Here is a 15,960-nt window from a genome sequence, read left to right on the forward strand (position 1 = left end):
CGATTCTATTGTGTTTTGTTTGATATTTTTAAATAAACGGTTATAACTATACTTGTAACGTTGAAAAAAATGTTAGGAACACTTGGACAAAAATCTAAATAAAACACGCTTAAAAAATACTGAATGAGAGATCTGGCAATTTGTCTAATATATAGAGAGAGGTCCACTGAGTGCCCACTACAGGAATTAGGTTACAATTAACCCTAAATAGCTATTGGGTGTTGGGTAATAGACAGTGCATCAAGGTAGCTCACCCATGAATGGTATGTTTTTTAATTGCTAATCAATTCTTAATCATGAACAACTCTGTACACGTTAATTTCACGTTTTAAAATTGGTTTTATGTAGGCCTACACTAACTATGTACACTAAGTCAGACTGAGTCAAAGTACAGCACAAGTAATAAATTATCTTGAAATTACCTAAATTTGTGCGCATACATATGACTCTGGCTACATCTTGTGACATAAAAGACGTATTACATGTGGATTCTACTCTATACTCCCTGTAGTCACATAATAAAGGTCCTTTGTAAGAACAAAAATTAAAAGTGACGCTGAGTTACATAGACAGACCTATAAGCTCAAAACATGCGAACATTTTCAGTAAGAATATTCAATATGCGCATATCTAAATTAAAGCTGAATTACAAAAGACAATTTAAAATAGATAGGTAAAGCACTTTTGCGTTAGTGAAAAGCACCAAAAAAGCTATAGCTTGACGTCCGGTGGGGGCTGGCTTCCCGATTGGCTCTAGTGTAAATATGGCGGCTATCAGTAAGTATCTGACAGCCAGGAATTCTTCAGTTGCAGGTGCTTTGGTATTTACTTTATACATATTGAAACAGAGACTACGTTCTTCGGAATCACATTATGGGTAAGATCATTTGTTTCAAATAATGCCGTCGTTCCTGTGATGCTGATGCTTGCTAATCGATGTGACGCTGAAACCTAACCAGGTTGAATATTACACCGGCGTATGCATTCAGACGTTAGCTATATTGGGAAAACGGTGTGTATTTATTCTAAGATGGTTATAGAAATCTAGCCCCTATTGAACCACGTGCCTTTTTCTTTTCTTTTTTTCATTCAATTTATTTCATTTGATTTCTGTGGTCGTTAAGTAACATCCGGAGATGACTTGTGACCTTTTGGTTTTATTTCTCAGCAGCAGCAAGAGGACATCAGAACTATTCTTTGACAATGATGTAAGTGTCCTATCTTTCCAAGAAATATTTTTTTGTAAAAATTCAAACTGATTTATATTAAACAACTAACATTTTCAGAAGGAGGACAAAAAAGACCAGGCTGTTGTGGACAACGTTTTCATCAGTCGCATTTGCCGTGTCCTGAAAATCCTGGTGCCACGGGTGTTTTGCAAAGAGGTGATTCGTTGTTTCGGCATTGCCAGTGTGTTTTGTTATTGAATGTGTTATTTCAGACTGAGTACTAAAATGTGTGATTACCTCTGTTGGGTTTTCATCTACAGTCAGGATATTTGGTCCTCATTGCTGTCATGCTTGTGGCTCGAACCTATTGTGATGTATGGATGATCCACAATGGGACAATGATCGAGAGGTAAGCAGACCAACAGGGCCTTTTATGTCACAAATGTAGTCAATGCTCAGTTTTAATTACAAGTAACTACATGGTACTAACTCTCAGGCTTTGTACTGTAGCAAAGAGTTGCCGCTTATTAAGCGGGTGATGCTCTGAAACAGTGTTACACTTTTTTTTTAAGCACTTCTGTGACTGCCAGGGAGGCGGTTCTGACCAGCAGAATTCAAGTTCTTCACATAAATACAAAATTATGATCTTCATGGATTCTGTTCTGCTGATCATTTTCTCCCTTCATACATAAAGATAACGTTGATGTTGCTATTAATGCCGCATAAATTAATATATGATTGGCGTTACGATGTTCCCTTATTGTCAAATACATTTCTACCACTAGGTGTCAATGCAGGGATGGCTTGGCTATTATAGGTTGCACATACTGGGCCGTTACATGTAGTCAGCCCAGTTTTTCCAGTCTTGTGTACGGTCTTTAGACAGATGAGATGTCTATTTAAAACGCCTTCAATTGTGTGTGTGCGTGTGCGTGTGCGTGTGCGTGTGCGTGTGCGTGTGCGTGTGCGTGTGCGTGTGCGTGTGCGTGTGCGTGTGCTTGTGCGTGTGCTTGTGCGTGTGTGTGTGTTTGTGTGTCTTGCAGTGCAATCATTGGACGATCAACTAGAGCTTTCAAGTCATACTTATTCAGCTTTATTGCTGTCATGCCATTTGTGAGTTTATTGTTAATTGAATTTATGAATCTAAGTTATTAATATAATATAGAAATTATCATATATTTTATTGTTTTACACTGTGTAATTCTAAGCTTTATTTATAATGCATCTTTAGTGCACCTTAAAATGCCTTGCTAAATACTAATGTAAAGAAATGTTTTTAGCTGTTTTTGAAAATCAGTGACAGGAGATTGATGGATGTTTACTGTTGATGTGTTCCAGATCTTTGATGCACAAAAATAGAATATAGCCTCTTTTTAAATGTTATACATGGAACATGGAGAAGTCTAGTACTTGATGACATGCATGATTTGTAATACTTAGCAGGCACTCAAAGATGTAGGAAGGTGCTAAATACTTAAGAGATTCAAAAACTAGTAGTAAAAGTTTATAGGGCATTCTAAAGGAACCTGGCAGCCAGTGGAGTGATGCTAAAACTGGTCTAATATGATCTTGTTTTCTTGTCCATGTTAATATTTGTAGTTTGTTTGTGGAAGTTTTCATAACTTCCATGAAGCAAGTCTCATATGTTTTCCCTAATCAGATCTCTTTAGTCAATAATGTCCTGAAGCTGGGTCTGAATGAGCTCAAACTCTGCTTCCGTGTGAGACTCACGCAGCATCTATACAGCAACTACCTGAAGTAAGCTTCTGCACATTAGCCATCAGTGCTGAAACTTCACCATGATTCATCATCAACTCAACTCATGTGAGAGGAGAAAAGTCTTTAGCTCCTCATATTTCCACAGAGGGTTTACCTACTACAAAATTGGTAACCTGGATAATCGCATTGCCAATCCTGACCAGTTGCTTACCCAAGATGTTGAGAAGTTCTGTAACAGTGTGGTGGACCTGTACTCCAACATCAGCAAGGTAATCAGATCTCCACAGAGAGATGTGTGCTGTCTCCAGTGTCATGCACACACCTGGCTCTGTCCTCAAATGTTCTCTGTCCATGAATAACAAATGCAGCCTCTTACTGTCCCTGCAGCCTCTGCTGGACATTTTCCTGTACCTCTTCAAGCTGACCACAACCATTGGCCCTTTGGTGAGTTTAAATTTTGAAAGCCAGAACGTCATGCTCTTATTGCCCCTGTCTTTCTGCTACACCATTTGACATGTCATTGAGTAACTTCTGTTGGACATTTCCTTGCTGTCCTGCAGGGCCCTGCTGGTATGCTCAGTTACCTGGTATTCTCTGGCCTTCTGCTGACCAGGCTACGGAGACCAATCGGCAGGATGACGGTGACTGAGCAGAAATACGAAGGAGAGTTCAGATATGTCAACTCCCGCCTCATCACTAATAGGTATCCAAGTGTCCCTGCCTGGATTCTGTTTTATGTCACTGCTTCAGATGGAATCCCATAGAACACTGTCCTTGGGTGATTTTACAGTGAGGAGATTGCATTCTACAATGGAAGCAGGAGGGAGAAGAGGAGCATCTATGAGACTTTCCAGAAGCTGGTATGGATCTCCTAAAGGGACACCAAGCTCCATGCAGTTCACCATGCAGCAAGAGTTTGTGAACATTTTAGTACTCTTTTTGTGCTCTTCTGCCCCCTACAGGTGGATCACTTGAACCGCTTCATTTACTTCCGTTTCTCTATAGGCATCATAGACAGTATTGTTGCTAAATGTGAGTTTGGGGGTGACTAAGTGGGAAGAGATGAAAAACTACTTACATGCAGACCCTGGAATATACACAAATATTATTCTCTGTTTCCTCAGACATCGCATTGGTGGTTGGCTACCTGGTGGTCAGCCGACCCTTCCTAGATCTTAAGAACAAGCGTCATCTCCATAGCACACACTCTGAAAGGCTGGAGGTAGGCTTTGAATTAACAGGGACTGGGAAATGTGTGTGAAAGTGCTTCTAACTGTGTCAGAGAGATGGTCAGGTTATGTTGACGGGCACAGAGATGACAAAGCTCTCAGACCTTTGCTGTCCATATATTCTGTACATTGACCACTACTGAAACCCATTTAACTTTCATTGTCTCACATGACTGCTGATCGCTGAACATTGGAGTTAACATATTCTTTCACAAATCTCATGGGATATGCATCTTTGTTTACATTTCCCAGTCCGGACATACAGGCAGAGTGAATGGTCATATATGTAACAGTTGGGTTACATTGTGCTGTGTGAGCCTATCTGGACAGCAGCTTCACTGTGTTGTTGTTGGGCTCTTTGAGCAGGATTACTACGAGAGCGGACGCATGCTTCTCAGCCTAGCCCAGGCTTTGGGCCGGATTGTGCTGGCTGGCAGGGAGATGACCAGGCTCTCAGGGTGAGGACTTCTCTTAATAAACCTCATCACCTGTAATATGACCTGTCATGTCACTGTTCAAAATGTATGGGAAGAAACTGTGTGGGGAAATTGCTGTGTAGTGTGAACAGGAGTTAGGAGACTTTAGGAGACCAATCCTGTGAGTTTTGGTCAGCCTGACCCAATGAGTTCCCTTTGCAGGTTCACTGCAAGGATCACAGAGATTCAAGAGGTTTTAAGAGAGTTGAACTGCGGCAAATATGAACGCACAATGATTTCCCAGATAGGAAAAGGTTTGGGTCTTTGTGTTTTGTCATTATTTGAAAATGACAATGACTTTTAGTTACTTAAAGATGATGATATATTTCATATTTTCATGATCTTTCATATTTTCTCAGAGTCAGAGGCAGTAGAGAAAATGAGGCTGGTCCCTGGTAGTGGAGAAATTGTTAATGCAGATAATATCATCAGGTAAGACCCAAACACAGTGTAAACCTGGTTACCAATCATAACTCCACATATCAGTTATAGATCACTTACAGTTTAGGAACTCCATGCCATGTCAGTTAACATTTAAGAGGCTCACCTTACATACATTATAGGAGATGTAAGAGATCTGTTCACCCACAGGTTCGAGCACATACCTCTAGCAACACCCAATGGAGATCTCCTGATTCATGACTTATCCTTTGAGGTTGGTGTTTTATTCCATCTTAAGCGGAAGCTTGATTCTGCTCAGTATGTAATTGCATTTTTATAATGTGTAAGCTGTGATGCCTTGTTTCATTTCACCAGCACCTGTGGACCTAACGAGAATTACTGGCTCATATATCTTCTGAAAATGGCTCAAATGTGCAGAACATTGCAGCCTTCATCAAAATCTTTGCTGCCAAAGAACCAGTGCTCAACAGGAATAGCCTTTGGCACAGATAAAAGCCTTCAAGAACATGCCATAAGCATACAGCATGCTGCACCTGCAAGCAATGGGGCCATTTATTTCTAGACCCTCTTTTTATTTTCCTAAACAAAATGTACTTAATTTATTTTTTACTGTTTTATTGAAAAAGCAACAAGGCCGTTTATCATGGATAAGGGCATTTCAGGCAATACGTGAAGCTTTTATAAAACTGTGACAAAAACAACATGATAAAATATATTAGTGCTCAATAAATAATTACAATTATTATTATTAACAATATTCACAATTTAAAAAAAATAATAAAATCCTCCAGGCAATATAGTCTGCTAACAAGTTTGCTAATGCTAGCTAGCATCACAACAGTGCGATGCTGAGAGGGAGGAAGCGAGATGTGAGTGCACAGAAGCTTTATTCTTTATTCTCCACATGCAGAACAAAGCAAAAGGTGATTCATGATTCTATAGCTGGAAAGGAGCGGTGTGTGCATGTGGCAGTGGTATGTCCTTCAGGCAAGGTGCCTGGCGTACCATGAGAATCAGATCAGTCTCTTCAGTGGAGGATTGCATTAGTTCAGAATCCAGTCTTTATGATGTGATCATAGGTGTGCACATATCTAGGATTTTAACAGCTACCAACGTGGCTCAGCCAATCAGATTTTAGGACTGGAACCTTTTTGATTTGTAACTCTTTGTGTAGGCGAGACTTGTGTAGGACAGATGGGTTTTCTGTCTCAGTCTATTTCAGCAGATATGGTGAAAACACTATTTGGTCCTGTTTGTTTCGGGACAAGCATTTTGATCAGATCAGATGTTCTCTTGTTTTTCAGGTGTCATCAGGGACCAATGTTCTAGTGTGTGGCCCCAACGGTTGTGGAAAGAGCTCTTTGTTTAGGGTGCTGGGTGAGGTGAGAAGTTCACACTTATATGAGAACTTTACTTTTAAAAGTGTTTAGTCACTTACTGTGGGTGTGTGCCTCAGCTGTGGCCTCTGTTTGGAGGACGTCTCACCAAACCTGAACGAGGGAAGCTCTTCTACGTTCCCCAGGTAAGGATAACTGCACATAGGCCTACACAGAGGAAATATCTTTATTAGTTTGTTTTATGTAGGGAGGATTTTCACGGACAGGCTAAGCTGAAGATAAGGTTTATTTGTGTGTGCGCGTGCGTGCAGAGACCATACATGACTATTGGTTCCCTGAGGGATCAGGTTATATACCCTGACACACATGAAGACCAAAGAAGAAAAGGAACTTCTGATAAGGTACAATGACAAGTATTATCAAAACTAAAGCAGGAGAAAGCATAATTGTAGATCCATGAACCTCTGTGTTAGCGAGCAGAGGGGCATTGTGGGAAATGAGCATGTGGGAACTGCGAACAGGTGCTGAAGGAATACCTCGACAACGTGCAGCTGGGCCACATCCTGGACAGAGAGGGTGGCTGGGACAGTATCCAGGACTGGATGGACGTTCTGAGTGGGGGAGAGAAGCAGAGGATGGCTGTAAGTGCCATCTTTCCTACTGAAAGGGAAATGATGCAATGCTGTTTCTGCACCTACCTGTATGTTTACTTGTTTGGACTCACTAGTAATATCTGGGTTCAGATGGCCCGCCTGTTCTACCACAAGCCCCAGTTTGCCATCCTAGACGAATGCACCAGCGCTGTGAGCGTGGATGTGGAGGACTATATCTACAGCCACTGCAGGAAGGTAGTGTGCACGATGCACTTCCTATCAGAGTATGAGAAGGTTGCCTACTGCAATGGAATTCCACCACATGCTGGAATGTCAGATTTAAAATTAAAACTGGTATCCCTTTGCCGTGTGATGCTTATATTAATGATGCACCATAGTGATGCTTCATGCAGTTGGACAGTAGGGGTCAGACAGTCCATCTAAATGCTTGTTGTCTTCATACAAAATAATTTAAGGGGGATTTTTTTTTTTTTCTTTTGCAAGCTGTATGATGTCCTGAGTGGTAAAGGTGCAGCCCTTTTGAGCATTTTGTAATATTTATATTGCTGGATAAATTGGGAAGGGCCACTGAGTTCTGTATATGTACTGCACACCAGACAAATCTCTCTCATTCCCTTTGTCATGTATTACATATTTTAAGATGTTTATTACATAGTTCCAGTATAGCCCTCTGGGTGGTGCCCTTGGTCAGCCTCCTCCACTGGCTTCAACCCATTGTTCACAGGAAAAAGTGAAAAGAATATCTCTGACGTACCTGTGCAGACAGAATTTGGAAGAGCTGTAAAGTTGAAAACCAGAATTAAAATATATAGCAGAACAATAGTGCACCATCAATAGAGTAACCAGAAATCCTTCTTGAAAGACTGTTCAGGAAATTCAGGAGATACTTGTAATGTTCTTTCTCTACACAGAGAGTGCATACAGCATCAACAGACAGAAACCAAGCCTCCTTCTAATGCTTCCCTTTATCTGTGGACATGTTTCAGGTTGGAATCACTCTGTTTACAGTCTCCCACAGAAAGTCTCTCTGGAAACACCATGAGGTAAATCCCAATATATAGCTCAAACCAGGGAGCGAGGGAACGGGGGAGGGAGGGTTGGTTTAATAGAATTGAATAAAATGAAAAATTTTAATTTCATGAAAAATTTAATTTTATGAAAAATTATAAATATCTTCCTGGGATGATGTCCTGTTGCATCTGACCCTGTTTTTGACCACAAAGCAAAATGTTTTGGTTTTTTTTTTATTGTAGTACTATTTGCACATGGATGGGAGAGGAAATTATGAGTTCAAGCCCATCACCAAGGAGACTGTGGAGTTTGGTTCCTGAGCTTGGGACATGTGGACAGGGGTGTGATCAGGGCAGAATTGCAAATCCGTCCATTTTCCTCTAAGATGGCTTTGTGTTAGAAACATATTCCTTTTTCTCTGTCCTGGAGGAAATACCAAGATAAATCTCTCAGCGAGAGTTCTGTGGCCTCAAATGATTTTCACATGAAGGTCCTGTTGATATCTTTTAATATGCGTGAAATGTTTTGTGTAATTTAAATAATATCTGGTTTGTACTTCTCTATAGTACTTCAAGTATTTAAAAAAACTGTCTCTGGTCTATAATGGTACTGCTAGTCTTTTTGCTTGTATTTCTTTGTTTTTAGGACTTATCCAAACACTACTGTAAACCACTGTCTCAGCTGTATTATATTTAATAGTAACAAGTTGTTTATGCTTAAATTTAAGTGTAAGGTGAATTAGGGCTGTGTATTAAATAATACTTTTATTTATATAAATGTGTATGTATATTTAAATGTGTATGTGCATGCATATATATATATATATATATATATATAAATAAAGAGATATATTTATAAATAGATATATATATTTAAAAAAATATATATTTATAAATAGATATTTAAATAAATATATATACTTATCAATATATATTTATTTATAAATATATATATCTATTTATAAATATATCTTTTTATATATATATATATATATATATATATATATATATATATATATATATATAAAGAGATATATTTATAAATAGATATATATATTTATTTATATATATATCTATTTATAAATATATCTCTTTATATATATATATATATATTTATATATATATATATATATATATATATTTATATATATTTTTTATTTAAATATAAATAAAAATATATATTTATTTGAATATATTTATATTTATATATATTTATTTATATTGAAATAAATATATATATAAATATACTTATTTAAATTTATATTTTTATTTTATTTAAATATAAATATATGTATAAATATATATATTTATTTTTATATATATCTATTTATATTTAAATATATATATTTATATTTAAATATATATATATTTAGATAGATATATATTTTTATTTATATTGAAATAAATAAATAAAGATATATATTTATAAATATATATATTTATAGATATATATATTTATATATATATTTATAAATAAAGATATATATTTATAGATATTTATAAATATATATATTTATATATAAATATATATAAATAAATAAATATTTATAAATATATATCTTTATTTATATTTTTATTTAAATATAAATAAATATATATATATTTATTTAAATATAAATAAAAATATATATATATTTAAATAAATATATATATATTTATTTATATTTAAATAAATATATATATATTTAGATATATATATTTATATTTAAATAAATATATATATATTTATATTTAAATAAATATATATTTATATTTAAATAAATATATATTTTTTTATTTATATTCAAAAAAAAATAAATATATATATATATATATATATATATATATATATATATAAATAAATAAATAAAGATATATATTTATAAATAGATATATATATTTATAAATAGATATATATATATTACACCCATCTTGCCATATGCCCTAGTTTTTCTGGCAATTTGAGCAAATATCTCAACAAATTTTCTTAATCTTCTTTTGTTTGAACTGCCATGTTCAGCACACATAGAAACCATTTTTACAAACACAGATGAAGACAATTGAATAAATGAAAACTTGTTTTTTTGCAGCACCCGCTTCACTATCTCATGCGTTTTCCAGTGGTGTGTCAAATGCTTAAGTACTTCAAGAGTATATTTGTCTTCTGTAGGTGGCACAGTTGAGAATTTCAGATTAAAAAAAAAAATACTGTTGCAGAATGAATGTGTTAACATCCCAAGACACTTTACATGTGACAGATTTAACATAAAGCTGTTGAGGAAGCAGATTCAAATTAGTTCTAAGTTAAAAGGTTGGCAATCTTTAACAGACTGTGGCAGGAAACCTTTATTATGGAACATAAGACTTTATTCAGTTAATCTGTGTAGTTACATGTTTGGTGTCATTATATTAAATAAATCTTATACATGTGAGGAGTTGTAAGAAAATAAAAATTATGTATCTAATAAATATAGCAGCTAATATACATATATTTCTCCCAAAGAAGTAGACTTTCAATGACTACAACCAAACAATTTGACAAAAGGATGCAAATAAAGCAACTCCTTGGCAATGACCCATTTTAGTCATAAATGTTCAAACTGATTTTTTGTTCTCCGTTTTCTGTTCTCTGAAAGTTCACTTGGAGTTCATCAATACTGGTCATTAACTGCTCTACCATTATCAAAACTATAACTGGGATATGTATGACATACCCTGTAGTTTTATTGTTTCACGGAAACCATCATGCAGTCTTTCAGAGTCGGCCATTTTGCACGGCCCTTCACACCCTGGCTACACATGAGAAACGACCTGTTTCTCCTCTCCTGGCTTGTACCCACACACTCGCTTGCAGCAGGTCACGACAATGATGATGACTATGATGAGCAGGGACATGACCACAAGAGACCCAACTCCGATGGTCCACAGGCCATACTCTGAAAGGACAGAGGTTCAGCAAGAAAGGAGCATTACTTACAGTTTGTTTTAATGGGATTAATCACATACACATCACTGCAATCAACATTTTTTCCTGCCCTAAACTAGGTTGAGTCAAGATGTAATTTCCTAATATTTCTATGCCTCTTGTGGCTATTTTATTTATGGAAACAGCCTGACAGCGCTACGAACTCCTCTGCAGTGAACACATGAGTCACGGACCACGGCGTGTCATCCTTCCTGTGCTGTCTGCTGACCTTTCACCTAGCCGCCACGACCACTGCATCTCGTACGTGTACTTTGCTAAATTAATCAATGCAGGACAAACAGGGCTGGGATTCCGACTCACCCTCAATGAGGCTTCCTTCCTTTGCTGGCGAGCACTTGGGAGGACTCCACTTGCCCGTTTCCTTGCGCCCTCTCCGGGAGGGGATGTACGCAGCCACGCTGAAGCAGTAGCTCTCACCTTTGTCTAGTTCATTCAGTTCCACCTTATTCTGATCCACAATCATCTCAGTCTGTGGGAAAAGCATCAGAAATACTGACTACTCACATCAGCATCAGGAATATTATAATGTTCATTGTTTCCCCCACATACAACACACAAGATGATAAATGTGTTGGCTTTAATTTTAGTTAGTACCCTGTAATCCATTAGATAATGGGACTTTGTGGTCATTGCCAACTTCTTGGTGTAATCAGGGGTTTTAGAACAGCAGAGCAACTACCCCATTAATTTTCAAAACTGAATATAACTGAATTTTCTTTAAATTATATTATGTAACACAATGATACTGTAATGTTTTAAATCAATGAGTGTTAATCTATTTTCTGCTGAATATTTGAGTGTAACAGGTAAGGCTAATAGTAACATCTGCCAGCATCAGTGGATACATAAATAAATCAAATGTCAGACAGCCAAAATAGATGCCCTAGTCTGACTGCTGATTCAGTACAAGATGCTCATTCCTAATGTACATACATGCGTCCTTCACATTCCCAGCTGAGACGCAAATGATTTCCATGTTTTCCTGTCACTCACCTTTCCTGTGCTTCTAGCTCTGCTGTATATAATCTTGTACTTCAGGTGTTCTTTAAAGATGTCACGGAGTGTTAAATGACGGCCATCTTTATACAAAGCAGTCAGCTGGTCACGAATGTAAATCACAATCGTCTTGTTTTCATTAATCTTGATTCTGAAGTCAGGTTTTCCTATTACAGCTGAAAACACACACACAGGGTCAGTGAGTCCTCCACCACACAACACACACACACTTTGAGCTGACAGATGGTTTAATTGTAGCAAGGAATCTCTGCACCTTATTCAGAAAATAAAAACTTTTTTACACATAAATTCACATATATGTGAATGTCATTTACACCATTTAATTTATTACATTTATTTTTACCCAATTTTGTTTTCTGTGGATGACTTATTTATGTTTTATCTTGTTAAACGTTAACATTTATTCCATGTTTTAATAAAGTAAATGATAATGGTATGATGGCTCTCCTCCATAAATCATCTCTCTCTTGGTTTCCCCCTAGAAGACGATGTCCAGAGAAACAATACCTGTTAAGGACTGTTAAGATACTGTCAAATAAACAAATGAATGCAAACTCACTATCACTGTAAGGGCAGAACTTCTTAGACTGAGTGTACGGAAGCTCCACCAGATCCATGCCCTGGCTCACTAGAGGCTCTGTGAGGACATCAGCCATGTAGGAGATCTTCAGATCACGAAGCTCGTTGGTCAAGTCGCATGCTGTCTCCGTGCTTCTGATACAGTGCGGGTTTCGCTGTTTGTCCTTTCCAACTCTGCAGAGACACGTGGATAATGACTGTTATGAATTAAAATAAATCCATTTCTTGCCTTTCTCAAAATCATCCCTTGTGTGCATGATTTAAAAAAGTGAGATTAGAAAATAATAATAAAAAAAACTCTTTAAGCCATTTTCACAACTAAACTGTTTTAAAGAATGTGAAGAAAAGTATATTTACTTGGAGAATTCCACTGTATGAGTGTAGTTGAAAGGTTTAGGTCCCCATCTTAGAATTGTCTTGAAGTTGTGTGATGCCCAGGTTACATTCTTTGCTCTGGGAAGATAGTCTTTTGATGCTAAAAGGAAATAAATAAGTTTTTAAAATATGGCAATAATACGTACACTAAGCCTAATAAATATGAGAATAATTTAAATTTTGAATATAGGTTACATTTTGAATTTAGCACACGTTGCAGAACAAATGCGACATTACGCAGTTTGGCTGGGCGTACTTTATTGAAACGGTTGTCTGCGCACAATTTCTTGCGCATCAAATATTTTAATCTTAAATGGTAACATTTTTTATTGCCTGTTCACTAAAATGTTAAACCAAACATCGATAACATGAAATGCAATTGTAGCAGCTTTCTTACCCGAGGATGTGCCAAAGAAGTTAAAGAGAAGGAAAAACAGTACTGACATGGAGTTCATGTTTTTTTCCCCTTAACTTGTGGTATTTGACCGTTTAAAGTCCAGCCTCCTGTAAGAACTCCACTTCTTTGATTATCGCTCGTCAATTGAGGTTGGTAGTGGTCCTCGTACATTTATACTTTTCCGATTAACTGTCGCAAACAGCCAAAAACACCTTTGAGTCATCCAGTTTTTTCCTCCCACAGCCCATTGAGAAGGTATGTGATTTTGTCACGTAGAAATAGCTCAACCCCTGACCAAATTTGGTCATCTGGACAGACCGGGGCAACTCCTGTTCCAGTGTATCTAGCAGGACAGCATACTGATTCGTCTAGAGCGATGTTATTTTTACCACCAAAAATAAGCTACATTTATGAAAGTGATTATTATTTTAATGTTTTTCTATAAAGTGCAGCTTGCATGAGAATCAAATTGCATTGTAGTCCTTGAGTGAACTAGTTTATGGCCACCAAGTGTTAGTATAATGGATGTTCCATAATGTAAAGAAGAATCACTGGAAAACATGACTTAATGCTCCTTTAATAATAATACTATAATTTTTGGTATTTTACTGCTTTTTGTCAGATGAGTAAATTAACAGATGAAAAATTGATGGGTGACTACATGACGCTTTGCTGAAGTGAAAGTCAGTTACCAGATTTTCTATCTAATTACTGTATGTGTATTTTGGTAACAAATATAAATAAAACTCAATGCAATAATGCAATACATGTATTATTTGGTACCCTCCGTCCCTACTTCACCGTGGTCTTAGAAAAATGCATTTAGTTGTGATACTAGGCATTTTGAGTATCACAACTAAATGCTGATGGCCACATATCATACAGAGCAATAACTGCTGGAGTGAAATAGTTTTTGAAGTTCACATCTTTGTGTTAATCATTAGGACAGACAACTGAACATATGACTGTAACGTGGAGCAATCAGAACATTGTATTGTATTTATGTTATTTACAATAACATTTAACAAGACACATGTTAAACTCATGGAGGATGAGAAAATGCAGACAAGGGGTGGAATATCAAGGAAGCAAAGCAAAACAAAGACAGGGTAATCGTGATAACGAATATGCTAGGGAGTGATCAATCATGACAATGACACGGTGGACAATTCAAATTAATAAAGATGAGAAGGCTCATTGTTAATTTTTACACTAACTCACATACATAATAGACGATATGAATTGTGGGGGGTTGTGTCTTCCCACATAGTCATGGGTATAGGAATCATTATTGACTATCAAGTGACTTTAACATGTTAGTCCAATAGAAGGCTAGTATTATGACAGACTATATGCCTAACACAGTATTTTTCCATTGCATTTATTTCACACATAGCCTTTAAAAAAAAGGTAATCTGTAGCTGTGTACAAGTCAGTTATCAGAGTGTTGCTAATTGAAAAAAAAGACTGAGTGACGACATATTTCTATTTTATTTTCATCATATACTGCAGTTCAAATATTTCACAATAGCAAAGTTGTTCCTTTCACTTTCTGAGAGGTTAAAATAGTTGTTAACTTCCACTTACTGCATCATGGGTACATCACAGGCATGACCCTGTTGCTCATGAAGTTCTTTCTTTCTTTCCATCCATCCATCCATCAAAATGTATCTCAGCAGCTAAAACTGTCCTTACATACAAATCACATACATAAAAGATTTCAGTCAGGATTTTGGCTTCATTACAATCCCAGGACAGTACTGGTAATAATCTCTTACTGGCCTACAGGCAGAGCTGCAGCTCTTTGTTTGGATTTCTAAATCTCAGTGCCATGTTTGACACCATAGATTACAATATTCTACTAGATACAATAATACAATTTGAGTTTAGGGAAATAGCACTACACTGAATGAGATCATATCTGGTTAACTGATCATTTTAAAGTAAATGCTGTATTCTCAAATGCTTTGAAAATAATATTAATCTAATTAGCTTTTTTTGCTGCATGGAGTATAGTTGTGAAACACCTTTATGTTATTACTGGCTAAACTTTCACTGAATGCACATAGAGTTAACATTATTAAACAGCCTTCTTCTAAGAAATGTTGTTAAGATAATAAATATGCTCACCATCTGATTCATAGAAAACAGATTATTGCTTATTTGTGATGATATACTGGAGTACAAATACTGTGAGTACAAATAACTATGTCATTTGCACTAGAATAAAAATAATTGCACCAGATTGCTGGCCCATGATAAAATCAACGTGTATTATTTTCTCATTATTTTGTCATGTCAAGGATGCTACATACAGAAGAAAATGGCTTAGCAGAGGGAGCAAAATGTTGTGTGAGCCAGTAGATTGACATCTGGCTAAAAACATTAATAAGTCTAGCCTTTTCTCCAAATTAGAAGTGTCTTTAGTGGACCCAATGCTGTGAGAATCAAGATGTCCAATTATACATTAAAGACACTGTTTTTTTCGTTCTATCCTGTGTAGCTTTAGTGTGACTATAATCTCTTATTAGATGCATATGTAGATAATATTGTTAGAACAACCTTCTTCTGTCTATATATATAAACTCTCACAATATGATGTGGAGAAACCAGTCCATGCCTTCATTACATCTAGGATGGACACTTATTCTGGCTGTGTGGATGTTCCAGT

General features: G+C 36.3%; 2 protein-coding genes across 6 annotated transcripts; one reads left to right on the plus strand and one right to left on the minus strand.

The window, feature by feature from the left end:
• Window positions 1–764: 764 nt before the first annotated feature.
• Window positions 765–8,760, plus strand: abcd3b (ATP-binding cassette, sub-family D (ALD), member 3b). Of its 5 annotated transcripts, none has more exons than XM_027031294.2 (23): window positions 765–877; window positions 1,169–1,208; window positions 1,287–1,385; window positions 1,490–1,578; window positions 2,213–2,282; window positions 2,830–2,927; window positions 3,034–3,157; window positions 3,276–3,332; window positions 3,449–3,591; window positions 3,679–3,748; window positions 3,851–3,920; window positions 4,013–4,110; window positions 4,484–4,575; window positions 4,756–4,847; window positions 4,953–5,025; window positions 5,185–5,248; window positions 6,300–6,377; window positions 6,452–6,517; window positions 6,644–6,733; window positions 6,854–6,973; window positions 7,076–7,180; window positions 7,933–7,989; window positions 8,200–8,760. In XM_027031294.2, exons 1-23 carry the CDS (start codon window positions 765–767, stop codon window positions 8,275–8,277), a joined length of 1,986 nt encoding a protein of 661 aa, XP_026887095.2. In that variant the 3' UTR covers window positions 8,278–8,760. The 5 variants fall into 5 exon arrangements, with proteins under 5 accessions (XP_026887095.2, XP_026887100.2, XP_026887109.2 ...); XM_027031299.2 differs by having other exon boundaries at window positions 1,172–1,208; XM_027031308.2 differs by lacking the exons at window positions 6,854–6,973; window positions 7,076–7,180; window positions 7,933–7,989; window positions 8,200–8,760 and having other exon boundaries at window positions 6,300–6,372; window positions 6,644–6,730.
• A 1,399-nt stretch (window positions 8,761–10,159) lies between these two features.
• f3b (coagulation factor IIIb) lies at window positions 10,160–13,545 on the minus strand. The gene is made up of 6 exons (XM_027030022.2): window positions 13,290–13,545; window positions 12,875–12,992; window positions 12,498–12,691; window positions 11,915–12,093; window positions 11,222–11,390; window positions 10,160–10,871 (listed from the first exon to the last, which is right to left on the minus strand). The coding sequence occupies exons 1-6, from the start codon at window positions 13,345–13,347 to the stop codon at window positions 10,729–10,731; spliced, it is 861 nt and encodes a 286-aa protein (XP_026885823.2). The 5' UTR covers window positions 13,348–13,545; the 3' UTR covers window positions 10,160–10,728.
• Between the last annotated feature and the right edge of the window lie 2,415 nt (window positions 13,546–15,960).

The sequence above is a fragment of the Electrophorus electricus genome, chromosome 7 (assembly GCF_013358815.1).
Source record: "Electrophorus electricus isolate fEleEle1 chromosome 7, fEleEle1.pri, whole genome shotgun sequence".
Classification (NCBI taxonomy): Eukaryota; Metazoa; Chordata; class Actinopteri; order Gymnotiformes; family Gymnotidae; genus Electrophorus; species Electrophorus electricus.

What these genes read in the sequence shown, in the direction of transcription:
- abcd3b (XM_027031294.2), top strand. Translation starts at nt 765, where the DNA reads ATGGCGGCTATCAGTAAGTATCTGACAGCCAGGAATTCTTCAGTTGCA. An exon ending in TGTTTAGGGTGCTGGGTGAG is followed by an intron (nt 6,378 to 6,451) that starts GTGAGAAGTTCA and finishes TGTGTGCCTCAG; the next exon opens with CTGTGGCCTCTGTTTGGAGG. An exon ending in GAGAGAAGCAGAGGATGGCT is followed by an intron (nt 6,974 to 7,075) that starts GTAAGTGCCATC and finishes ATCTGGGTTCAG; the next exon opens with ATGGCCCGCCTGTTCTACCA.
- f3b (XM_027030022.2), bottom strand. Translation starts at nt 13,347, where the DNA reads ATGAACTCCATGTCAGTACTGTTTTTCCTTCTCTTTAACTTCTTTGGC. An exon ending in CATACAGTGGAATTCTCCAA is followed by an intron (nt 12,692 to 12,874) that starts GTAAATATACTT and finishes GTGTCTCTGCAG; the next exon opens with AGTTGGAAAGGACAAACAGC. An exon ending in GGAAGGAAGCCTCATTGAGG is followed by an intron (nt 10,872 to 11,221) that starts GTGAGTCGGAAT and finishes CTGTCCTTTCAG; the next exon opens with AGTATGGCCTGTGGACCATC.